This window comes from Lissotriton helveticus, chromosome 5_1, assembly GCF_964261635.1.
Source record: "Lissotriton helveticus chromosome 5_1, aLisHel1.1, whole genome shotgun sequence".
Taxonomy (NCBI): domain Eukaryota; kingdom Metazoa; phylum Chordata; class Amphibia; order Caudata; family Salamandridae; genus Lissotriton; species Lissotriton helveticus.
Window position 1 is genome coordinate 578,764,719 of NC_136065.1, and position 27,098 is coordinate 578,791,816.

The window sequence follows — 27,098 nt, forward strand, 5'->3', positions numbered from 1 at the left end:
GTATAACCCAGTGGAGTCGTTTTTTTAAGAAAACCAGCATCAGATAACCCAAATTCAGTTACTAAACCTCGAAGTGCTTTATAGGTCTTTTTTTTAAATCCTATCTACAGCGAGTCAGACCGGATATCAAAGTTTCCTTCCAGATGGATATTTAAATCTCCACAGAATATTAGAGGGGCCGGCCAACCAGCTAATTCTATGCTGAGCAGGTTTAGAACATCCGGGTCGTCTGAATTTGGACCATAAATCGAACAGACGGTCCAAGAGTTACCTTCTAAAGAGATTTCGGTTATTACCCATCGACCATACTGATCTGATACGATACGTTTCAGACTACCCAGTCCTCTTCTGATAAGAATTGCTACCCCCTTTGTAGTAGTGACTGACGGGTACATCCCAGTACTTGCATACCTAGATCATTAAGCCAGCCTCTGTCATTCCATGTCAGGTGGGTTTCCTGTAGACATAGTAGGTCTATCCTCATACTCTGAATTATTTGTGCGCAGACCCCTCTTTTCTTCCTATTATTAAGTCTGCAAACGTTCCAGGAACAAACTCTGAATTTACCCATAATAATAGGTTAAATAGTGCATGGACAATAACACAAAAACTGAAGTTTTGTCTAATTTTGGGTCTGGGATTTCAGTCAAATAGGAGGATCGAAAAAAAAAACATTAGAATTACCGTCTCTCTTACAACTGAGAGATCTGCCCTTGCTTGCCCCACCACCATACCACCCCACCCGCTCCCTGGTGCCCCTCCCCCCCCCCCCAAAACCCGCCCACAAAAGGCGCAGGGACTGAAAAGTCCCTGAAAATGATGGCCAGAGAAGCATTGTGTGTCACGCTGTTCACTTCCAATCTCTTAATATATCAGCCTAAACAAATTAATTAGGTTGAAAAAGTGAACATCCAGCCCCCTCAAGAACAAAAGAGAGGAGACAAAAGAGTAAAAAAAGGGGGAAAAATAAGTAAGGCATATAAAACCTCATGCATAGGTCACTGGATTTTGGAGACATCAAAAATACAGAGATTGGAATGTTTCAAAAGCAGGTCCTCTAAAAAAAAAACATGGTTTTAAACAGATACTTGGTACAGAAATCAGCCCGATCCATAACTCAATATAGTTCAATGTTCTGTTGGCATTAAGATGTGCAGCAACATACACTCATACCCTCTCAAAGAGGGAAGAGAAAAAAAAAAAAAAAAAAAAGTGTAATGCTTTAGGCTAATTAAGCTTATTACAAATGACCAGGTTTCATGCTTCGATAACGTGCATTAAAGGATAAAGTTCGAGAAACACTAAGAGCTCCTTTGCAGCACTCTCCGTAGTCAGGAAGTGTGTTCTTTCCTTATATATTACTTTAGAGCTTAGAAGGGTTAAGGAGAAAGGCCTGGGCTCCTTTAGCTTGAAAGGATGGTATCAATTGACGAAACTGCCAGCGCTGTTGGACCGTGGCGTGACAATAGTCCAGACGAACAAAGAATTCCAGTCCTTTCCCCCTACGTTACGGTCCGGGTGAGCCAGATCGTACTTGTTGTTTGAAGCAGCCCTAGCATTCTTTTGTTGGAAGGGAAACCTATGAGCCCTTTGGATCTCAGTATCCCACTGCCCGCGGGAAAGCTCAGGAAATGCTTCTGTAAAAAGCTCGACAACATATTGCCCGACATTAACTCTCACACTCGCTTCTGGTATACCAAGGATTCGTAAGTTATTGCGCCTGGATCTATTTTCTAAATCAATCAACTTCCAGTTGACATCTTCCATTAATGTATTCAGAGAGGAGAGTTGGGATTTTTGTTCAGTGATAGCAGCTTCGATTGCCGATATTCTGCCTTCCGCTTCCAGAACTCTGGCAGACGTTTCATTGCATGTTTTCACCACACGCCGGAGATTATTTTGGAGCCTCCGTACTGCCCCTTGCGTGCGCATTCCACAGGTAACCGCGCCGTCGATGTCTGCAGAGTATCGGCAATACAAATCCACCTAATCCAGTGAAATATCGATCATGCCTGCGATGGGAAGCGACGCACTAGCAAGCACAGCTTAGCTGCTCCCTCGGATGCAGCACGCATCCACCATCTTGCCTCTACTGATACGTTATCCTACATAGAAACTCCCAAAGGAGGTGGATGGAGGCAGGAAGATGGAGCCACGCTTGTGCTGTGGGGTTCTGGCTCTGCTGGCCGGGGGAGCTCCTGATGGTTTTGGAGATGGAAAGGCTTCACGTTGGTCCATGCCAGATAAAATATACCTTTTAAATTCATCCTGAATTGGAAGGATCAGTCAGTCAGTCAAAAAAACTTTTATTCGATTAGTTAAAATCATAAAAAGTACATACAAACATAACACAAAACTAGTAACATTCAGTATGTAAATAAGGATGTTACACAATAAAATACCTCAGGGTCAAGTCAATAATCCATGTAAAATAGATAACAAGTTCAATAAAAATATCTAAAAATCAACAATTCATATAGCATCAAGTGTAAAAGATCTTTTCTTCCTAAGGCGCACAGCAGCAGCAAGAAAACTACCAACACCATACATAATCCAAGGTTTATCTAATAGTTGAAGATACAGTAGTGCCGGTCTTGCCTGCAAGAACCCTTTTCCCCTCAGGAGCTGAACTATGAACTTCCTCCGGATATCAGTAAAAAGGTCACAAAAGAGCATAAAGTGCAAGGTGTCCTGTGATGAAAAATGATTACTTACATGGGCCGGCGTCTTCTGGTTTACACCACCCTATGCTATCCCCCAGAATAAAGTGAATCATGTTCAGTTGCAACCTAGTCAGGAGCCACCGATGGAAGTGATTGGTCACGATCTTTAAATAGGGCTCAATCAATGGAGAGGTATTTATCAAATAATGAGCCCTAACCAAAGGTTTTTGAAGCTCCTGATCCTCCTGTTACCTCATCTTTAAGTTAAAAAATTGGGTCTTAACCCACTTCACATCAACTTTTCTAATCCCCTCCGGGTTATGATAAAGGTCTGGGCGCCCCAACTTGGTAAACAGATTTTACATATGACAGCCATTGAATATTTGTAGCCTTATCCAATGAAACACAGTCCCGTAGGATTAAATGATTCGATGTTATGTCAGGGTTAAGCCAAGTCTTAAGCCAACAGACCAAAGGTGCTACTTTCAGTAAGTCAGTCACATAACCCAGACCCAATTCATGATGGATAGCAAAGGTTGGCGTTGATTGGGGAACAGACAGGAGGGTGCGTAAAAAACTATTTTCGGCCAACTGCACCCCTTCCACTTGTTTGTAGCCCCAAATTGCAGCGCCATACGTAGCAATGGCCTGGCATTTAGCTCTATAGATGGAAATAATGGCTTCAAAGGACTAGCTCCCAGACGCCGTGCAAACCCCATTAATGTTGTGGTAGATCTAACTACAGATTTTTTTAAATCTATATTGGGGAACCCATGAGCCTCTCTCGTCAAAGTGTACACCCAAATAAGTAAAAGAGGGTACTCTAGACACCACAGCTCCATTACAGGTAAAAGATTTAATCTTTGTATTTCTATGTCCCGCAATCATAACATGAGACTTAGCAATGTTCACTATTAGATTCAGAGAACACATAAAACTCCCAAAGGCATCAAGAAAGCCTCGGGAGACCCATGGCAGCTCGGGATAATAAAACAGCGTCATCCGCGTATAGGAGAACTGGCATGGAAAGTGTCCCTACAGGCTGAGTATCCAAACTTGCCTGGGCCAGTGTTTTATCTAAATCATTTATATGAAGGGTAAAAAGCATAGGGGCCAGGATACAACCCTGTCGCACACTTCTGCAAGATTTAAAAGGTCTTGTACAATTGCCATCCTGAGTGACCCTGACTGCAGCCGATAAATCCTGGTGTAAGTCTGCCAAAAAATATACCAGACTTGGATCAATGCCCAATTCAAGTAAAATGGACCATAGCTTCGATCTGTTAACCAGATCATATGCTGATGTGAGGTCCATAAATCCCATATACAGGGAACCCTACTTGGCTACCGCATTGGTCCATAGTACTTCTCCATTTTCTAAACCCATATTGCAAATTAGATAAAACCCCTTTTTCATTAACCCAATCAGTGACCTTGGCCAAAATCACTTTCTCTAAAACCTTAACTACAGAATCAATCAGTGATATTGGTCTGTAGCAACGTGGGTCACCTCTATGGCCTTTTTTTAATATCGGGATTATAGACCAAGAAAACAAGCAAAAGTCCCTGCTTGGTGGGGATATACCCTAGGGCGTAGGGAAGCCGTATCCGGAACGAGGCGACGGGGAGGCCGACACTCACCAAATAGGTGGAGAAAAAATAAAGCGTAATTTAAAGACGCCTCCAAATGAAGGATAAAGCAAGCGGGTAGAGGAAAACGGAAAGTAAAAAACGTACACCCTACCTACACATGGAAAATTGGAGTGCTGCATAGATGCCACCACATAAGTTACGTGTGGTTAATGCCTAAAAGATAGACGGTGGTCGCCCCAGATACAGCAAAGACCATATAATTGAAATTTTAAATTCAGGTGTATTAAAACATTTGACATAACTTCGCCAATGAGGAAAAGTTTCCAGATGGCAGACTAAAGATAGAAAAAAATTCTGCACCTCTAGGAGAAATCATATGTCTCATATCTCCCTCATATGTAGAGATATTTTTAACAAAAAAAACCCTGTCCTGAAGAAGGTGTCACCATCAACTAAAGACACCGAAACGCCGCGTCGACCTTTGGTTTTTTGTAATTGTGTATTTTATTGTGTAATATTTCTGTGATACAAATGTTTATGTATGACTTTTTAATAAATTGCTGATTTTCTACTGGTAATGATTATAGCCTTTTTAATTTTAATTATTGTGTGCACATATAGATAGGGTTCCTACACTGACTATTAGCCGCCATTAGTATGATAAAATGATGGAATGTTGATATATTTCTAGTTGTGTGAGCATAGATAACCTCCTAAGCCTTTTGGCCAGGTTACTCTACGCCCTAGGGTATATCCCCACCAAGCAGGGACTTTTGCTTGTTTTCTTGATACTCTCTACCCGGTCCCGTAAACGGTCCTAAGGGTACCTCCCTCCTTGTGTTGTGATTATAGACCAAGACACAGGAGCCCCATGAGCCAGTACAGCATTAAACACATTCGCCAGAATCTTTGCCCACAGTTTAGGGTCACATTCATACAAATCTGAAGGAACACAGTCTGGTCCAGGAGCTTTATTAGTGGAGGTCTCTTTAATAGCTATTTCAATATCCTCCTCTAAAAAAAAAAAAACGAAACCTGAAGAATCTCCATATGTTTCTAAGGGAGGAAGAGACTCTGAGCCCTCACACAATCCATTTATGGTCTCAAAATGGTCTAATTATTGAGTTTGTGATATTAGTTTCCATACTGTCATTCTCCATACCCGAGAAGAAAGGCGCATTAATGATGGCCCAAAACCTAGAGCCATCCTTAATGACCTCAACGGACACGAGTGCATTCCATGCCTCTTTTTTTATCTCATTTTGTCTGGAGGATACAGCTAACTTATAACACTTTCTTGCTTGGGCTATATGCTCCCTGTCTCTAGGTGTTTTATTGAGGGCGTGCATTAATTTGCGATGGGCCCTAGAACAGTTAACATCAAACCACCTTTCCCCATTATTCTATTTAGGTTTAGAAGTAACAGTCAGATCCATAGCTACTTGCCTGCAAATGCACTCAAAGGCTTTAATTACCTCAATACCTGGGGTGCTAGGGTCTTTACACATATCAAGTTTAAACTTGGCCTTCTCACACAAATCACTATGAAAAGATTCAGGAATAACTTTTGACCACTTGAGTCTCCTCCCCTGATCCATTGATAATAAGCTCTTAGCTGCTGTAAACCTTCCTGGTAAGCCTAAGAGGCCCACGTCCTTATTTAAATACAGAATTACTGGTTTATGGTCACTAAACGGGGAGAACTGAGCATTATAAAAGGCAACATTAGCTAGTAATGTAGGGGACACAAATATATAGTCAATAATAGTGTCCCTTTCTCGAGCTTTAAATGTTGGATACCGTTTACTTGATTCATTACAGGAGGGTTCAAACAAGTCAGCACCTGCCAGAAGGTCTTCCATAACCTGCCCCTGTTGCGTATGCTCAAAATGGGGTAAGACCGAATATTCAGGACCCAAGTGGTTAACAACGTGACACTTCAAGTTAAACAAATGAATATTAAAATCGCCCATAAGAATATGATAAAAAAAGTTTGTTTTGACCTATAGATTTCTAAAAAAGCCTGTTAATAGACTAAATGTTCATTCCGGAAATTGCCTTCCCCAGAGTTATAAAAATTAACAAATACTTGAGGTTGACTAGGGGTGCATAGTTCAACAAAAACAATTGAGGGAGGATGCCTCCAGCCTCTTTGTTGAACCTTTTAATTTTAATGAAAAAAGAAGAGCGAGGCCCCCTTTCGCTCTGCCTGCTATACTTGGACAGGCTGGTAGGCAATATGCTATAAACCCATCCAACCAGAAATTGCTCTCCTTCTCCCACGTTTTTCCTGAAAAGAAATATCATTGTTTTATAAAGGTTAGCCAACTAGGGACATCTCTTTTAGATCTGAGTCCCGCGATGTTCCAGCTAATAATCTTGGGGTTAAGGTTAGCCTCTACAACCAGTGAATGAGAGTTATGACCATCTTCAAGAATAGGTTCAGCTGATAACCCTAGTTAATCATTCTCATCTAGGTGTGATAATGAAGAAAAACTATTTGATGTAGGTAAATCAATTCCTTCTACTCCTTTTGACATAGGAGGATTAGGTGATACTACTTTTTTTATTTCAGGAAAGTTACACTGCATTCATAATAAAAAAAATATAATACATTAATTGGAGCAAAAAGGGAAAAGTGAATAAAAAAAGAGAAAAGCCAAGAGGTAAGTTAAGGCAAAAAAGGAAGAAAAAGAAAGAGGGAGAGAATTACAACATAAACACAACAAAAAATATTTACTTACAAGGTCCCCCTCCTCCCCTACCCCCCCCCCACTTCCATCTTCAACCCTGTCCCTGCTGCTCCAACAAAGGCCCCCGAATTTGATGCCCTTTTTTCCTGGCTTGGCTCCCCTTACATATGTATAACGCCATCTCTAGATTAAATATATGGAACAGTCTGGCATACCAAGCCTGAAATGTCGGAGGATCCTTATCCTTCCACTTAGAGGTGATCATTATGCGCAGGGCTGCTGTTACCATGAAGCAAAAGTAAGCTTGAGCTAATTCTAGCTGCAAGGGCTCGTTCCAGCCAAAAAGCATTAAAGTGGGAGTTAATATATCTGATCGTCCTATGGTCTTGCAAAGGAAGGAATCAATCCCCTGTTTTACCATTCCCAGTTCAGAGTACTCCGCATGCATATGGATCATGTCGGCGGGACCTTGCCCACATCTTGGACATTCGTTAGACTCCCTTTTCACCCAAGCCCAGAGTTTGGCCGGTGTGAAGTATAATCTATATATAGTTTTAAAATGTTGAGCCTTTAGATTGGCCGATAAAAGAACCTTCTTGGACAATTCTAGGGAGCTACATAAGTCCACATCTTGATTTCCAAGTTTAGCTGCCAAGCACTTCCTACTTTAACTATATAGTCATTGCTAGCTTCCATCAGCATGGCGTATACTTCCTTCACTTGGGATTGTTTACGGACAAGGATATCCAAGAGTGGAACGCCTAAATGGGAGGTGAGAAGCGACATAACTGTTTTAGTTGTTTCCCTTAGCTGTAAATATTTAAATAAGCTTCGTGGATCTATCTCAAATCGATCCTGAATCTCAGCAAATGTCATAACACCAAATGAATTTATAATATCTCCAACATAATGAATTCCCGCCTGTTCCCACTTGCTGCCGATTTTATCAAATAGGAAATCTGGAAAGAATGATGAGCGCCATAATAACAAGTAATGATGCATTTTTTGAATATTTAATATTTTACTGGTTCTCTGCCACACCCTCCATGCTGCTCTAAGAGGTTTAAATCGGGGTTTCTTATACTAGCTACTCTCCAATTGTCTAATTAGTAGCCCTGGAGCTTGATTACCCACAGCCAGTTCAAAGATGGATGGTGGAGTCTCAGCATCTTGCATTACCTGCTTTGGTCTAAATAATATAGTCATTTGTTGGAGCGTAATAGCCCAATAATAATATAAGATATTTGGCACTGCCAACCCCCCTCGGTTTTGGGGAAGGGACATAAGTTTCAAAGATCTCCTAACCTTCCCATATCCCCAAATAAACTGCGAAAATATCGCCTCACCTTTTTTAAAGAAGAGATTCGGAGGCTCCAGTGGTATACAACGTAACAAGTAAAGTACCTTCGGAAACATTGTCATTTTTATGACATTTGCCCTACCAAGGATAGATAAGTGTAAGTTATCAATTCTTTTTAGGTCAGCACTTATTCTACTAAAAAGAGGGTCTGCATTGATTTTCCAAATAGTATCGACATCTGCTGCGATTGAGATCCCTAAATAGGTTGCTACCTCTGACCTCCTGGGATCCTGCCAAAGAATTGACTTAGAGCAAACTATCTTGGTCTTGTTGGCATTTAGCCCATACCCAGATTCCTCCCCAAACTCTCGGGCCTGATTTTCGATTCTATCTATTGTCGCCTGGGGTCAGGGGTAACTACCGCGATGTCATCTGCGTAGGCTATAACCTTAGTGCTATATCCCCTGACCATCACCGGCTGAATCACAGGATCATTTAAAATAGCCTGATAAACTAATCTATGTATCGTGCGAAAAGAATAGGGGAGCATGGGCAGCCCTGCCTTGTCCCTCTTGCGATCTTAACCTGTCCTAATTGCTGCCCCATCATTTGTATTTTTGCATATGATTGAACATACATGGCTCTTGAGGCAGTAAGTATGCGTGGTCCAAAGCCATTTGATCTTAAGTTCTGCCAGAGGTACCCCCATTCAACTTGATCGAATGCTTTTTGGGCATCTAATAGTATTAATGACATTTGTTGCCCTAAGGTCTCAGCGATGTTAAATAATGAAATTACCCTTTGAATATGGTCGGTTGTACTTCAGCCAGGGATGAAGCCGTGTTGCCACAGGCTTACCAGAGAGTCGATGACCTTTGATTGCCTCCTCGCTAAGATTATAGAATAAAGCTTCTCGTCCACGTTTATCAACGTGATTGGTCTCTAGGAGGCCAGATCATTCGCCGCCTTCCCCTTTTTAAAAAAAAAATGACTATGCTAGTCTCCTGCCATGATTTGGGAGGAATACCTTTTTGCTGGACTGCTATAAACAAATCCCACAGCAGAGGGGCAAGTTCCTTATGCAATAACTTATAGATCTCCATGGGTAGCCCATCTGGGCCTGCTGCCTTCCCGGATGCCATAGACGGCAATACATCATTCACCTCTTCCAGTAGAATATCTTCCTCTAGCTCTTGAATCAGAGGCGGGGGCCTGGTACCAGCCCCTACTGAGGCTTGAAGACTAGACTTATAAAGATCTTGATAAAAATCTTGAAAGATTCCCACTATCTCTTGAAGGTCATAGGAAATTGTGCCATTCTTTCTTTTTAGCTTTGTGATACTGCTTGCCGCTGTTCTTTGTCTGATCCGAAGAGCCATATGTTTTCCTGTCTTTTCCCCGTATTCATAATGATCCTGTCGACCAGTTCGAAACCTTTCGGCTATAGATTGATTATACACCCCATTTATCTTCGATTTAGTACGAATTACTTTTAGTTCGATCTCAATTGCAGCGGAGTCTGTTTTTGGGTAATAGTTGCCATATGTTTTATCTCATATCTGCTCAAATCCGGCAACAGCGAACCAATAACCTCTTGCTATTTTTTCCTATAAAACCCTGCAAAGCTGATTACCTCCCCTCTAAGCCCTGACTTATAAGCTTCCCATACCATTTCCCTTGACGTGCTGTAACTATTAATATAAAAAAACTGGATAGTCCAGCGTTTAATTTGGTCAATAAATCCATTGGTAGCCAGTAATTTCCCATCAAAGGTCCACCTTACGGGGGGTTTTGTATACCCTGGAATCTCTGGGAATTACGGCAATTGCCCATCGGCCCCATTTGTCAGATAATGTGCGTTTACTTAATGGGTGCCGGCTAGAAACATGTATTGCCACCTCTCTGGTGTTAGAGGTCTGTGAAGAGCAGATTGCTTGTGTGAAACCTGGAATATAGTTGAGAACTCTCTTCTGCCAAGGAAGGTGAGTTTCCTGCTGACATATAACATCCAAGCCCAGAGATCGCAGTGCTTCACCAGTCCTGTCTCTCTTCGCTCAATCATTCAGCCCCACAATGTTGATCGTACAAAAAGTTAGCTTACCCATCCCGATATTTTCCTTGATGCCAGCTTCGCCTACTCTGCTTCTTGTGCCAAGCCATCCAACTACCTTGAGCCCAAAGTCTATTCAATATACAGTGATTTACTTTCCTGAATGTATTTCGTTTTTTCTCCCCACCTCCCCATCCCAACCCCCCTCCCCCTCCCTGACCCCTTCCCTTCCCACCCTGTGTCATGAAGTAACAGACCTATCTTGGTCTGTGGGTGATGGTTAGTGGGGATTCCCCACTAGAGTGACATATATAAAAATAGAATAAGAAAGAAAACGACGATATTCCCCCCCCCCTATTACCCCTCCCCCCCCCGTTCTAATCCTACACCTTTTCAGCAGCCTTCCACACTACATCACCATTATTTGGTCCCATGCTAATGAGGAAAAAAAAAAGGAGAGCGGTTTTAAGACAGTCTTGTGACCGAGAAGAAATGCTATATAGTCCTGGTCAGTCTTGCTTAAATGTTATACTCCACATGTACCCCGTCCACCAGCCCACTCAGAATTCTTTCGCCTCCGCCATCTAAAAACTCTTTAGCCTTAATTTTGGAGGTGAAGACTCTGGCCCGGTCCTTCCAGACGACTTTTAGCCGGCCTGGATTTAATAGGAAGGCTTGTGCCCCCTTCTCCTGGAACTGAGAAATTATTTGGCGCAAACGCCACCTTTGTCCCACAGTGATGTGGCAGAAATCGGGCCTGGTGAAGAAAGAAAACCCATCCACCGCCCGTTGTGCATCTGGTCTGGTCTTCTCGAACACATGTTGCCTCAATAAAAAGTTCCTGAAGTAGACGAATATTGCTCGGGGTTTGGCATCGGGAAGTATTGGCTGGCGTATATTAAATGGAACTCTGTGCGCCCCCTGGATTTCCTGGGAGCACCTCCAACCTTCTAGATCTGGAAAGGCTTTTTGCAACAACTGCACCATGAATTCTCTTATATCTGTCCCCTCCTTCTCTTCCGGGACCCCCAGGAATCGCAGGTTGTTCCTTCTTTGACGATTCTCGCTCTCCTCGAGCTTCCATTGAATATCTATTCAGTTCCATTGAATATCTACGAGTTATGCCTCATGCGCCTCCACTTGCCCCTTTGAACCTGCGAGATCCACCTCGAGGGTTGCAGTTCTTGTTTCTACTTTGGACATCCGGTCACAGACGCTATTACACGTTCTCCCAATTTTCTTCACAGAGTTTTCGGGCTACATTTTGTGCGCGTTTGCTCTCCATTTGTGCTTCCACACGATGTGCCACAACACACTGAAGGATTGCTTCCAATGTAGGAGGGGACTGGGTTGCTACAGCAAATATGTTTCCGCTACTTTTTCAACCCCTACCAATTGGTCCCCTAGTGAATAATCCCACCTTAGCTCGTGCAAGTTGATGTTATGTTGATGCCTCGGAGTCAACATCCTTCTCCCCTGGCATCCTATGTATTTTTTGGGGACCGGTGGATTCTTTCTCTGCCCTCTTCGCAGGCCTATTTGTCCGTGGCTCCTGCCCCTTGGGTATACTCCGCCCCTCTCCAGTTACACTAATCAGAAAACTCCCCCGCCCCCCCCCCCCCGGAGATTTCCTTGGGCCTCCCCCGCAGTTGTAGGCCCTCTCTGCACAGCGGACTCTTCTCCAACCTGTTGAGACCTGCCCCCCTCGCTGACAAAATTAGGGGTGACTGTGTTGTTTGAGGCGTCAGAATTAGGGGCGATTGTAGTATTTGAGACGTTTAGGGCATTTAAGGCATTAGCAACGCTAGCCAGGAGCACTATACTTTCTGTTACAGCTGGCCAAACTTGCAGGGCCTCCATAGTGCTCCCCTGAGCATCTTCTCTGCCCCCTGGTTCTCTGGGATATTCAGTGTCCCCCCCTTAGTTCGGGGGAGGATACCACAGCAAAGTCTCGGTTAATGCCCCCTGTGTGGATGACTCAACATCATGCACCGCTTCCTCCGTCCCTGCAGGTGGCTTTACCATAATTTTTCTTCTTTGACCTCCAGTCCCTGCCTGCTCCTCCATCCGCGCTGTCTGCGGTCCCCGGAGCAGATCCATGACGGTCCGTTGTGGCTGGGGCTGCAGGCCCGAGCCCCTGCCCTTCCCGTCCAGGGGATTCTCCGTACGGAGCCCTCGTCTTATCTCCAAGGAGTCGTTTCGGGATCAGCCACGTCCCCTCTAGGCGAGCCGAGGGGGCCAACCTGCGCAGGACCCCCCCTTCCTTTCGCACTGACCTTCGGCGGCATCAGGACGTCTTGTCGTGCGCCACCAAACGCTGAGTCCCGAACCAGAATCCCAGAGAGCCCGCTCTCGAAAGCTCCGCAGCCGGCGATCAACACCTCCGCAGCTGCCGTTAATACCGCTATCCACTCTCTGACACCAGGTAAGAGAGGCTCACTCTCCTCCACATGGAGTGCTTGCATTTCTGGGTGCAGGATAACGTGGGTTATATCGTCTTGGCCATGTTCATGTCACTCCTGTGGGAGCCACCTACGACCTTATCACACGGCCGCCATCTTTGCGAGCCCACATCTTCAATGTTTGAGAAAAACGGATTAGGTGATACCAATGTGTTTCTCCTACTTATAGTTTCCCAGTTGGAATCTCCCCTTGAATTATTAGACAAACCATGAGGAGATTGACAAGACCTCCGAAGGAATTCGTTCAAATGCAACCTAGCTGGTGCTATTGGCCTATTTCCCGGGGGATAGAAAAAGCCCAGGGGCACTACCCTGATAACCCCCTTCACCTTTTGTAACTACATTCCTTCTATTAAAATGTACTATAATACAATCACCCTCTATGGATTTTGTACAGTTACCCACCCACCCCACCCGTCTCACCATGTTAATATTAGATGAAATATTAGCATTCCCAACACAGTGGGCATCGCACCATTTATTAACTTTTGAAAAAAGGGCGGTCGTAGATTCCTCCTCATCCTTACCTAAACAGGGTACTCCGACAAGAATCACAACCAAGGGAGTAGCTTCTGGGGGGAAGGTCAAGTCAACTATCTTCCGGTGCGTTACTCTTAACAGGAAAAGGTGAGGCTTCTCTAATGGCCCCCTCCAAATCCCTAGTTAAGGGGTTAGAGATGGCGCAACTAATATCCTTACCCCCCTTCCAAGGACCCAATGGAGCCCCACGGTCAGCCATCCTAACTGTCTTTTCCACCAGCCTGTGAAGGGGAGAGTTGGGTTTCAGTACCCGCACTGGCCTTCCCTATGACTGGCCTAGAGTCTAAATAGACCTTCAGGGGCGGCGCTAAAGTGGGATTTACAGACAAGGTTTGCGATTGCGTTTCTAGTGCAACTAAGAAACAATCGATACGCTCACATTTTTTCAAAATCCCTGCAACACAGGTGTTCAAGGTATCAATAATGTCTTTTGCTATAGTGGCTAAAACAGACTCCAACCGTGAAGAAAAAATGTCCTCCACTATATTCCGTACTAGTGAGTCAGAGTTCTCTCTAGCCTTGACCAGGTGGTATCGTTTTTTTTGCCTCTAACCCGCTTACACAGTTTTTTAGTGGGTCTCCTTTCCCCCGGGGTATCCACAGGACTCCCTTTTGATACCACTCCCCCCTCGGGGCCCTAGATGACAAATAGATTGTGACCCCTGGGCTCCATCACGAGTCAATGTCCCATTCACTATTTACAGGGTGGAGATCAAAACTGTGGGTTCCAGTGGAACAGGTATTTTAAGCACAGGGGCCAGCAAAAGTATATCTACGGCTTGAGCCTTACTTGTATCCAGACCCAATTCCTTCTCTGCGTTCTCAATCTCTTTATTTAATACCCCCACTGCTGATGTCAGATAATTATAGAGGCTGACTTACGGGGTATTTTAGCCTTTAAACCCCCTTGGGCCTGTGTGCAAAGTTGTTTTCGCTTACCCATGCTTGAATGTTAGGGAGGTGGCCCGGCCCGGCCTCCTCCGGGCACAGACGGGCCCGCCCTTGGCCTGGGCTTTGCCCGGCGCACGTTCCGCGAAGCAGGTGTCGCAAGTTCTTAAATGCCTGCCGGTGTTGGGAGGGGCTGGTGGGAGGCAACTCTCGTGGGCCCGTTGGCTCCTGGACCTTGGTGTCCTCACCCGCTACAAGGTTCCCCCAGTTGCACTTCCGGCGACGCGTCACTTTAAATTGACAGCCTGTGGAGGGCTCCTGCTCCGAGCACGTGTAATGGTATTTCCAAACTACTGTGACTGAGATGCTTTTCACACAGGCCCCTGCTGCCCTCTTGAAGGCGAGGAATCACCCAAAGTAGCGCTTTTCCAGTCACTGAAGTCGTGCCTCCTCAATCATTTACAGAGCGCTTCCTCAGTCACTTAACAATAGCGCTTTCCGAATCACCCCTGTGATTGCCGTAATTCAGTCACCACTACTGGTTGCGAGTGTAATGGCCAAATCGGGCTCCGATACCGCGGTTCCTCCGTGAACCGGTCAGAGCCGTAACAGCCTGTTGCAGCAATTAGCACATCCCCCTCGCACACGCGCTCGCTCTCACCCCGCTCCGGTCAGTGTTGCAAAGCGGGCTGGAGCGTTACCTTGGTTGTGTCCAGCTGGCACACTGCTTCCCTCTTGGCGGAGCATGGAGCTCACTCACTCTTCTGTCAGAGGTGAATGAAACCAGGAAAGCAGTCTTTAGAGTAAGAAGACGCAAAGGACAGTTATGAAGAGGCTCAAAGGGAGCGCACATCAGAAAAGTCAAGACAAGATTCAAGTCCCACTGAGGCATTATGAAAGGCATGGGAGGAAACGTGTGTGTAATGCCTTTGAGTAAACGGTTAACAACCAGGGACTTAAAAAGAGAAGGCTGATCAGGAAGCCTCAAAAGCGGAGATGGCAGAAAGATAACCTTTGATAGTGCCCAGAGCAGAGCCCCACTGGGCCAAAGAAAGGAAAAACAAAATAACCTCAGAAAGAGAGAAAGGGGCTCCACAGCCTTTGCTGTGCACCATGCCACAAATCTGTTCCACCAGCAGGCGTATACCGTTTTAGTGGAGGGACGCCTGCCTGTCAGAATGACATTACAGACCTCGGGAGGATGGCCGAAAGCAGGCAACTGTCTCCTCTCAATCTCCACGCATGGAGGTGGAGGCTGGACAGGTTCGGGTGGAGAACCGTCCCCTGCTGCTGCAACAGAAGATCCTCCCGAAGAGGCAGCCGGATCGGGGGATCGATGCTCATACTGAGTAGCTTAGGATACCATACTCTGCGAGCCCAGTCCGGAGCCACAAGAATAACTTGGGCCCGGTCGTGCTTGATCTTCAGCACTCTGGGCAGAAGTGGTGTAGGCTGAAAAGCGTACAGTAGACCGCAAATCCACTCGAGATCAAAAGTGTCCCCGAACGAGTTTAGCCTTGGAAATCCCAACGCGCAAAACGGATGACATTGCGCGTTCTCTTCGGTGGCAAATAGATCCAACCAAGGCTTTCCCCACTGCAGAAAGGGACCTTGCGCCACATCCAAGGTCAGACGCCATTCGTGATCCATCATGCACCGGCGGCTGAGTTCGACCGCTCTGGCGTTTAGAGAACGTGCCAGGTGTTGAACCACCAAAGTAATGCACTGATGATGTTCCAGTCATGTCCAGAGGAGCAGAGCCTCCTGACACAGGGTCCACAACCCCATACCGCCTTCTTTGTTGCAGTACCACATGGCGGTGGTGTTGTCCGTGAACACCTGCACTACACTCCCCCCGCACAGATGGAAGCAATGCCTTCAGTGCAAGTCGGATCGCACGCAGCTACAAAAGGTTGATATGGAGCGAGGACTTTGCCGGAGACCAGAGACCTCTGATCTCAGCCTCTCCCAAGTGGCCTCCTCATCCCAGGAGGGACGCATCCGTCACCACCGTGTGCTCCGGTTGGGGAAGGGAGAGGGATCTGCCATTGACCCAATCGCGATTCGTGAGCCACCACTGCAAATGTTGTGCAGTGCCCACCGAGATCTGGACAAGATCAGACAGGTCGCCCTCATGCTTTGCCCACTGGAACTTCATGTCCCATTGCAGAGCACGCATATGCCATCTGGCATGTTGTACCAGCAGGATGCAGGAGGCCATCAGGCCCAGGAGCCGCAGGGTCATCCTGACTGGAACCCGGGATAGAGGCCGAAGGATCAGAATCATAGCCTGAATATACTGGACTCACTGCTCGGGAGAATAGACCCGAAACTGTGTAGAATCCAGAACTGCTCCAATGAAGGGGAGCTTCTGAGAGGGGCTCAGGTGTGACTTAGGCACATTGATCGAAAACCCCAGCAAGTGCAGGAGGTCGTCCGTAGTCTGAAGGTGGGTGGCCACTGCCTGGGGGCGAGACCGCCTTCAACAACCAGTCATCGAGGTAGGGGGGAAGACTGACAGCCCTGACCTGCGCAGATAAGCTGCGACCACCTCCATCACTTTCGTGAACACCCAAGGGGCGCTGGTGAGGCCGAAGGGGAGAATGGTAAACTGAAAATGCTCCTGGACTACCATGAACCGCAGGTTACGCTGGTGGGCCAGCAGGACGGGGATGTGAAAGTATGCGTCCTGCAAGTCCAACGCTACCATCCAGTCTCCAGGGTCGAGGGCAGCCAAGACCTGAGCCAGAGTGAGGATCTTGAACTTCTCGTTCCGGAGGAACCGATTGACGTCCCGAAGGTCCAAGATGGGGCGCATGCCCCCTTTGTCCTTCTTGGGGACCAGAAAGTAGTGGGAATAACAACCACAACCTACTTCTGGCCCAGGAACGCGCTCGATGGCCCCCTTGGCCAGGAGGGTCGAGACTTCCTGCCGTAGAAGAGTCAAATGAGCGCCCGACATGCGTTGGTGCCGGGGCGGCATGGGAGGAGGGGAGGACAGAAAGGGGAGCACATAACCGTGCCCGATTATCTGCAGCACCCACTTGTGCGATGTGATCTCGCGCCAGTGGTGGAGGCGAACGCTGCCACCCACTGGCGTGGCGTGCTCCCTAGAGCTCTGATTAGGAAGGTTTTTGAGGCGGAAGCAGCGGGGGTGGAAGTAGACTGACTCACACGCTGGTTACCAGACCCGCCCCTGCGGAACCCACATCTGCGGTCCGCTGAGGCTGGTTCTGCACAGGCTTGCTGTTAGAGCGCGCCTGGGTACCTCTGCCCTGGCCACGAAAGGAACAAAACCCCAGCGTGGCAGGGCTTTGAGGAAAGACCCAAAGACTTGGCTATGAAACAAGAGTCTTTAAAGCGCTCCAGGGCATTGTGAGCCTTATCACCAAAGAGGCGGGAGCCATCAAAGGGCATGTCCATGAGCGAGCTCTGGACATCAGGTGAGAACCCAGTGGAACATAACCAGGCTTGGCGCCGCAATGCCACCGTTGTGGATATCGCCCTGCCCAACGAATCAGCGGTGTCCAAACCACACCTGATGGCAAACTTCGCCGCATCCTTGCCCTTCGCAATCGCTTGGGAAAGGACAGCCTGGACCTCCTCAGGGCACTGAGGCAGAACCTCTGCCACCGAATCCCACACTGTGGGAGTAACGGCCTAATAAGCAGGCGGTATTAACCGACCTCAACCCCAAACTGGCTGAGGAGAACAACCTATTGCCATTTTGGTCCAGCCTCTTAGAGTACTTATCCAGCGGAGCTGAGGGAAAGACACTCTGCTCTGTTGAGGCCTGAATGACCAGGCTCTCAGGTCTGGGGTGAGTGGTTAAGAAGGAGGGATCACCAGGCACCGGGTGATGACCCCTAGAGACGTTCTTATCCGCCAGTGTCCCGAGGCCGGCCGCAACCAAGTACCCAAGAGGACTTTGGTAAGGGCCTCATTGAAAGGGATTAGCGGCTCAGACGACGTAGACGCCGCCTGGAGCACCTCCGAAGGGAGGTTGGTCTAAAGGGCCACCGTAGGGAGGTTGAGATGGAGAGCCTCTGGGGCGCGATGCAGCACCACAGTGTAGGAAGCGCCTTCCTCCATAGTAGGCGGAGGTGAGGCAAACCCCGGGTCAGAAGACACATTAAGTTCACCCGCATCTTGAAGGTCATCCACCCAATCCTGCTCGGACTCACACTGCCGCGAAAGGGGGTCCTCAGAGCCGTCCCAATCCTCATCTGACTCTTGAGTATAAGGAGCCAGCCGCGGCGCCGGAGAGAGGGCAAGCGCGCCAGGGGCAGCGCCGAGCCGGAGCCACATTCCAATGCAGGCCCCAGAACCGGTGCAGGGGCGGAACGGCACTAAGTGCGGCACCTGAGGCGGAGCCAGGAGCGGTGCTGGGGCCGAAGCCAAGCGCGGTGCTGGGGCCGAAGCCAAGCGCAGCACTGGGGCCAGAGCCAGCAGTGCTGCACCTTGTGGCGCCGGGCCGGAGCCGAGGGCGCTGGATCCAGTGGCTCCTGGGCTGGCGCCAAAGGCGGTGCGGCCGGGCCAACAGCATCTGTACACGGGAGTGCGGGGCCCAAGGGCACGCCGGCAGGAGCCCAAGGCCTGTAAAGGCGGTCCAAGGCTGCAAGGAACTCTTGCATCTATTCGGGAGTCACCGACTGACTCGGGTATAGCGGGTAGGCAGCTGGACTTTGTCCCCCACTTCCACTCCGGGGAGCGATGGGGAGACGTCTGAGAGCAAACACGCTTCTTCGACTTCTTATGACGTCGCTTACCAGAAGGCAGAGAAGGAGACAAAAAGTCTCTAGAAAGTGGTCCCAAAAAAATGACAGAGGTACGTGCTCAATCCAGATCTGCGCTTTCGGTGCGGAAAAAGAAAGAACTGACGTTAGCGCGCATGGGTGGCGCCTAAGTAGCCTCTGATGTCATCTCAGCGCTCGTGACGCCAGTAACCAACGCGGAGCCGCCTGACGCCACCTAACGACGCGCAGACGTACTACTAAGCAGAAAGCTTTCCGGATCCAGCCCGAAGTCTGGAGTTATTCTAAGGTAAGGAATCTATCACTAACGTGTCGCTTTCAGATACAGAAAATGCTTGAGGAAGCAAAGGGGGTGTGGAAACTATCATAAGATGCGAGGCAGGTCTCAGAATTGGTAAACGGGGTTGGGGGGCGCTCTCATTCCATGGTGACGGACGACTGGTCCTAAGCTTCATTTGAGAAACCCTTTGTATCAGTAAACAGATTTTGCCTGGGTACCAATATGAACCTGCACCTCCTGTATAGGACAGGAGTGCCTTGGATTGACCACAAGCTACGGACTCATTTATCAGTGAGTGACCAGAAAGGCTGCTTTTGGTAGTACTGCGTGACATGGCAGACTGACGGTATGCCACTGACCCACAAGGCAGATGCTCCGAGAGAAGTGGGAGCCTTGCAAGGATTAGTGAAATGAGAATTGATCAGAATGTAAATCTGAGCTGCCTGCTTGGGCAGTGATCCAAAAAATTCTGAGCAGCCTAAATCTCAGTTTAACTTGTGGGAAGCGGAAGTATTTAAATACCTTCAGTCTTGGAATGCACAACTATGTTACATGATCTTTGGTAACATACTACTCTTGCCTGCAACACCAGGTAATTAGCAAATCAACTAGAAAAGGGCGATGCACTTAGTCTACAAAACCAAATGGAGGTGGTGCCCCTCCAGCAAGCCTTTGGCCCCATGCCATAAGTCTCGTACTCCAACAGAAGTTGCCATAAAGAAAATAGTGAGGATTGCTTCATCCTTCATAGAGTTGGGTACATGGCAGAACACGACATTCAGAAAGGAGTGGTCTACATTAGGGAGTGAATCTCTCAGACATTACATCTCAGACATTACATTGCTATGCTTCGCTTAATGAAGGAATCTGAAGATGTTTAGCTATATACAGATACTGTTGGAAGATCAGCCTCAGAGGTCACATGGAGAAGTGGAATATACTTGTTCCTCGCATCCGGGAAGCCATCTTATGAAAGAAACAGAGGTCTCAAAATATTTGAAACATTTCAGACCCTTCCAAGAAATCTGTACCAGTCACACACATGTGGATCATTGGCTTAACTATCATACATCACATTACTTGCCTCTCCCAGCTGTGAATATATGTTTTGGCTCATTCTCGTCAATCATGCTTCTCAACCACTCCTGTGTTTGTCTCTTCATAACGCCAAACATTGAACTGTTTTGTTATTTTCCCATATAGACAACCGGTCTATCTCATACTTTATAGGCAATACATCAATTTTGAAAAATAAAAATCTTACTGCCTTGTTGTCAAAAAGAGGTATGGGAAGAAGCAGATGATAGAAGGCTTGAAAGGAAGGTATCATTTTTCTTCTTCTTGATCTATTTTGGAGTAAGAATTCCATTACCAGTGCCATAGTAAGGTTATGTTATGAATTTTTTTTAAGCGCAACAGCTGCCCCAGCAAAGGGACGTCCCGGCGCTGCCAAATAATGAAATAAACGCAGAGGCCATCCAGAGAACTTCAAGGGGGGAGACTATGATGATGGAAATCGAAAGGTTTTGATGGCCTTCCGGAATTCCAGCATATTCTCAATGCCACGAATATAGTTCGGCAGAGCGTTCCATAGTTTAGCTGCCAGCACCTGGAAATTGAACCTGGATAGTGAACCTTAGATTGCAATATTTCCTTTTCCTTCGCTAATATTGCTTGAAGCTAATTAGGGCTGTTTCTTATATTCTTATGGACTGCAACTAGATTAGTTATACTACGCACACTTCTAAATCAAAGCAATCAACTGAATAAGTCGGTTAAACTCACAGTCAAGAACAAAGTCAGTCAAGCATAAAAGTAATTTGGCCTGCATAAACACTAGACAACCGTATAGTCTGGTCTCCAGCAGGTTTATCTTAGTTTAATGTCCATCTAATCCAAGCATGTGTGCTTAGTTATTCAGCCACCATCCCTCTAGTGTCACAGAACATCCAAGACGCTTGGCCAACAAGAGTGAAGGTTAACATTTAAAAGGATCTGCCACTTATCTCCTGCAGAGAGACCCAATTTGCGTTTATATGCAACTGTTATGTGATTGGATATTGAAAATCCATCACATGATATGGGGAGATGAAGAGCAGAAATTAAGTCAACCCTAAAACATGACCACATTAGACACGGACACAAGGGCAGGTAATAAATACATCTGTGTTTTGTTAGGAGGTGTTAGTAATAGTTAAGAATCTAAACTAATTCTAGATTTCCTTACGTTCCACTGGTGATCGCCTTAAATAGTTTGGGATATTCATTTTAATGAACAGATATTAGCCCTTTAACTTGAGTGCAACATCCCAATTTCCAAATCAAAACGTGTAACAATTAATAATTCCTTTACTCTCCTGGGCAGGGTTGTAATCACCAGTAGTCAGATTATTCAAGCCTCATCACAATATTGGTCACAAAAAAACAGACAAATTCTCAATCTCATAACTCCCAAAATTACCTCAGCAGCCTCTTCAAGTTGAACTGTGCACCTACGTAAGTTATTCACATGCATGTCGACCTCTGAAATGAAAGAAAAATACATTTAAAAAAAGTTTATAATGTACCAAATTTATAAAGGTATTCAACAAATGTAGTCTTCCAACATTAAGATGAGTGGGGTGGGCCTAAATGTGGGCCAGTTCCCTTGTTGGATTTTTCTTGTGAATCTAGTTCTGTAACACATTTGTTTTTATGATATTCGTGGGAAATGTATTGGGCAAAATGGAGAGGTACAAAATTTCATTTAGTTAGGTACCAGTTAACTTATTCTTTTGAAGAAATGATAGTACAGTTTTTGCAGAACTTTCCCAGTACTCATTGTTAAATTGGTTAAAAAAAAAAAAGCCTCATCTTCGTTTAATTAGTAGTCTATTTGTAAAAGCCAAACAAGTCCATATCATTCTAAAAACAACCAAAGTTAACAGCTGTGCAGTGCTGGCAGTAGTATGAATACTGTGTGCTTACACGCTATTATTTAACCCGTTCCGTGCTCGTGACGGGACCACTCCGTCACAAGCCACAGGCATACTGTGCTAATGATGAAGTATTTTCCACGCTGCATCAATTCCGAGCCTGCGGGCGGGGCCGTGACGGAACCACTCCGTCATTAGCACTGCGCACCCGTGGCTCGTGAAGGAGTGGTTCAGTCACGAGCATGGCGGCACCGCGCGACCCCCCCCCCCCCTCCCCCCAACGCCGCGGCGGAATTACCGCTGCGGCCAAGGTGTTAATAAGCCATATATTCCTGAAACTGACATTCTAATAACAATCAGGGTCATTTGTTAGCTCTCCCTCCCAGAGAGCAGATTCAAGAATATATGAAAATAAGCATAGTCTTGTGTTTAATCAGCTGTTTTTTCATAACAACTGAGCATCTAACTGCAATTAATGCCCACTGCTCGACACTGCCTTTCTAGTAGAGCTCTGAATTCTTTAGCCAGAATGTGCTCATGAAAAAAAAGCTAGTTTTAACTGAAACCGTGTATTCTCAACTATATATCTAAATACTTTTCTTCTCATGTACTGCAAGAAATCAAAGACTGTAGTCTAGTATTTTACTTCATACATTAAACTTTGCACATAAAAAAAGAATCTTTCTGAGGGCGTCCACTATTCCCAACCAAAAAGTTGTAAGCTTAGGACACTCATAGAGCATATGCTCTATGCCAGCTGCTTCTAAATTGCATTTTGGGCATTTGGTACGTTCAGTAGAGATATTGCCCGATGAACGTATAACTATGCCTGTACTCTCTTCCCATCTGGTCTTGCTGGACATACAAGATACGAATAGTATCCATAAAGATCTGTTAACAATCGTCTTTGCATGTGCCAGACTGGTTATCGCGCGTACATGGATTTCGAATGAACCACCTAGCATTAATGAATGGTGGTACCTCATTAATGAAGTATACACTATGGAACTCTCTTTGGCTAAATTAAGAGGCCCTAAAGCGTTTAAAAAAAGGGAGAAAATGTGGGGTACATTTACTAGCTAAATGGATAAATATACTGTGAGACCGACATGCCACACTCCTCCGACACGATTTTTTTTCTTTGTAAAATTGTTTTGTTAACTTTTGTGTTTTTTTCATTTTTCTTTTTTTTTTTTTCTCTTTCCAATGACAATAATATCTATCGAGAACTATGTATATGTATACGATCGAGATGATTTTACTTGTTGTATCCATGCTCTTTTTTCTTGCAATAAATAAAAAAACAATTTAAAAAAAAAAAAAAAAAAAAAGAATCTTTAATGGTTTTCATGCAAGCTGCACCAGTATAAACATATAAAATAAAAATAAACAAAAGATGACTTTAGTATTAAGCTCCTTCATTGCAATCTTGGAGTGACACACACACACAGTTTGACTTGGCATCTTTGGCGTAGTTTCACCCGACTTTTAGCCTCTACCGCCTGCATTTTTGATGCTGCACTGGATTTCGTTTTTGCTGGCGTATATGCTTTGGGCACTTTCCTGCTGCTGATCAGTGTCAATGCCCAAGTGCTACCTGTGTAAATTGTTCTTACAATTGGTTCTCCCTGATTAGTATAATTGATTTACTGGTAAGCCTCTAGTCCAGTGCACCGAAGTGTGCCAGGGCCTGTAAATACAAATTCTACTAGTGGGCCTACAGCACTGATTGGGTCACCCACATAAGTAGCCCTAGAAAAGTATCTAAGACTTGCCACTGCAGTGTCTGTGCGCAGTTTGTTAACTGCTATGTATACTTGCTAAGTGCACCCACTTGCCAGTCCCTAACCATCTCTTTTCTTACATGTAAGGCATGCCAGTGGTAGGCCCAAGGTACCCCCCGGGGCAGGGTGCAATGTATGCTAAAGGTAGGACATGTACTGGTGTATTGTCATGTCCTGATAGTGAAACACTGCCAATGTTGTTTTTCACTATTTAAAGGCTATCTTGTGCCGTAGGATAGAATGGGGAGGGCTTTGTAACATCTTACAAGTATAACTTCCCATTAGAATAAGATAGAGAAATACAATTTAGGCTCTCTGAACTCAGAATTTAACACATTTTAGTAAAGATGTTTTTTTACATTGTGTCTTTGAAAATGCCACTTTTAGAAAGTATAGAAAAAGAAAATCCCCTTGCCACCAATTTCTGAGTTTGCTTTTTATTTTTGCTGTCTAAGGAACAATGCTTTTCAGTCACTGCACCCTGCTTTAAACATATTGCCTTGTTTTACACATTTTTTCAAACATTACAATATTCGACATGCCCAAAAAAAATACAGTAATCATTTCACAGATATTTCAAACAAACAAATTAACAAGTGAAAACATTGTGGAAACAAGCCAGTCTAAACGACCCTTATTAATGGGAGTTGTAAAGTCAACCTTATAGACAAGCTATCCTAGTGGTAGCATGGACCAGCAGTCATAGGCTAAGACTTCAGAGAGCATGTAAAGCAAGCTGTTTTACCAATTATAATCCCTTGAATACCAAATGAAAGGACACCACACAAGGTATATATCAAATATATATGCATTTATTTCTAACACAACCCCTCTGCACCCTTTATGAGGTCAGAGATCGAAGTACATCACAAGTTACTCAATTAGCATACAATAAATACAGTTTTGCCCTAGGGGCCTCATAAACCATACACTAAGTAAGTGGTATAAGGACCACTTCAGGAATAGTGAATAGGCCTAGGGAATCGCTGGGGCAACACTAAACAACCAAAGGTTAGGAAGTAGGAGACCCACGGGAGACGCGTGCAGTGTGGGAACAGTCGCGAGTTACCCTTGACTTATAATGGAGAATAAAGAAGTTACAAAGTTACTGTTTTAGGGCACTTCCGGATAGACTATGACAAAACCCCTTTAAACTAGAACACTTGGATAGTCAATACCAACGGGAGCACCGAAGTACTCTAGATACCTCACCCAGGAAAGCCGGGTGCATAGGTGTCTTTTCGTGTCGGGTTTCGTCAATGCTTTCAATGGAGATCTGCAAAAGAAGTGCTGCAGGCGGCCAAAGGAAGAGTGTCCGGGTGGATCCAAGGGTGGATCGAAGAACTGAAGAACCTGAAAGCAGAGGGGACATAGTCTGGGTCACTAGCCAGTGACCAGGAAGGAACCAGGCGATGTCGCGATGAAATCAGGACAAGAGGTGAAGATTGTCTCTGCAGTCACGAGGACCAGGAGGTGTCGACGACGACCAGGAGCTGGATTCGAGCTGTCCCACGAAGGATTTAGTTGACTGCGGTGTCGGTATCCAGATTGGACCCAACAAGCCTTGGCAAACGCAATCCACTCAGGAAGTGAAGATTGGCTTCGAGTCAGACCAGCAAGGTCTGGGGAGCTTCTCCTTTGCAGGGAACAGGGAAGCTGGAGCAAGCCTGGAGCAACCAGGAAAGCAGTTTGGTTTCAAAGGTTTGTCTTCAGGGGGCTCACTAGCCAGTGGGCTAGCAACCGGGAAGACTCATTGAGCTGAAATGCAAGAGCGTGCCCCACGTGGTGCTCGTGGAGTATGGAGGGCTGAGCTTCGGTGCAAATGGCGCTCGGGTCTGGGGCTTCTCGTACCCCAATGCACAACTGCGAGGGTGCCTCGGTAGTTGCACTGTTCGCAAAATGTAGGATGTCCAGGGCGTCCGGTCCCACGTCTCTCGTGTCCACCACGGGTCTTAGCTTTGCTGTGGATGTGGGTCGGAGTCAGAGAAGTCTGAGAGTCCAGTTCCTGAGTCGCTGAGTCTTAGGATCCGTCGGGAGCGTCGACAAATCAGACCGGCAAGTTACTGGTGGTGCCTGTTTGCACAGGGTGGTCACTCCTTGACCACAAGAGAGATGTCCTCAGTCTTCTAGTCGAAATAGAACGTCGAAGGTCCAAGAGTTTCGTTTCAGAGTTTCGTTCCAGGATAATCTAAAGTCCTGGGGAACCATCACCTATCTTTATACTAAGAAAATGGGCTGGATTACCTGCTAGGTCCCTCCTATGGGTGGACCTGAGACAGGGTGGTTACACCCTTTTCCCTTTGTCCAGTTTCGCGCCAGAGCGGGCTGGAGTGCCCCAGCAACTGGTTTGAACCGGGCTATGCATGGAGCACCTTATGTGCCCCAGGCAGTGTCTGGAAAAGCATCCTTCCATTCAACCCACCCTGCCCCAATACACTACAGGCTGTCTGGGGAGGTGCTAGCACCTCCCTCGACAGGAAACCTATTGTCCAGGCCTCCCTTGCTGGAGTTTCCCCCAGCTGCAGGAGGTCAGACTCGTGTCTGTGGCAGCACCATCCATTTTGTGAGGCTGAGGCTCTTTTTAACTTTAACCGGGTAAAGCAGTAACCTACATGTCTTTTCACTCTAGAAGGGTGGAATGCTACCCCCACCGCCAGAATTGGCTGGCGGAGTAGTATTCCAAAGTGTTGGACACCTTAAACGACATGTTTGATAAAGCCAAACCAAAGTTAGCATTAACCGCGAGGATTATAATGCACAAAAGTATATGGTATGGCTATATCATACAACAGCTATAAGGAAATGGTTCCGAAAGCTGCAGAGGGGTCAGCTCATGCTAGGGCACCTGTAGTGAATCAGCCACTTTAGTGGTCTGATGCTCTGTGATGACCCTCGATCACCACCATTGTGTACTGACTTTAGTGTGCTATGTTACCTTAGCCTTAATGTAGGATGGTCTAGCATATGCCTATTTCTCTTCTGTTCTATACTCTTGCTGTTTTTCAAAAGAATAATCTTGCCAAAGAATATAAGGTATGGGATGTCGAGGTGCAGTGTTGTTGGTGATGGTGCACACATGTGCTCCGTAGTGGATACTGAGGGATTAAGAGAATAGTGTTATTTGAGTTAGGTGAATTATGACTTTAGCCTATTGGCTTTGACGTGGTCTAATATTC

The 27,098-nt window shown here is 46.0% G+C and overlaps 1 protein-coding gene across 2 annotated transcripts in view; it reads right to left on the reverse strand.

Moving 5' to 3' along the window:
• KIF20B (kinesin family member 20B) overlaps positions 1–27,098 on the reverse strand; it is a 608,549-nt gene that overhangs the window by 328,421 nt on the left and 253,030 nt on the right. For both annotated transcript variants that reach the window (XM_078642920.1, XM_078642919.1), the window contains exon 17: positions 21,685–21,746. In XM_078642920.1, the coding sequence (XP_078499046.1) occupies positions 21,685–21,746 (62 nt within the window). The remainder of the gene's footprint in view (positions 1–21,684; positions 21,747–27,098) is intronic.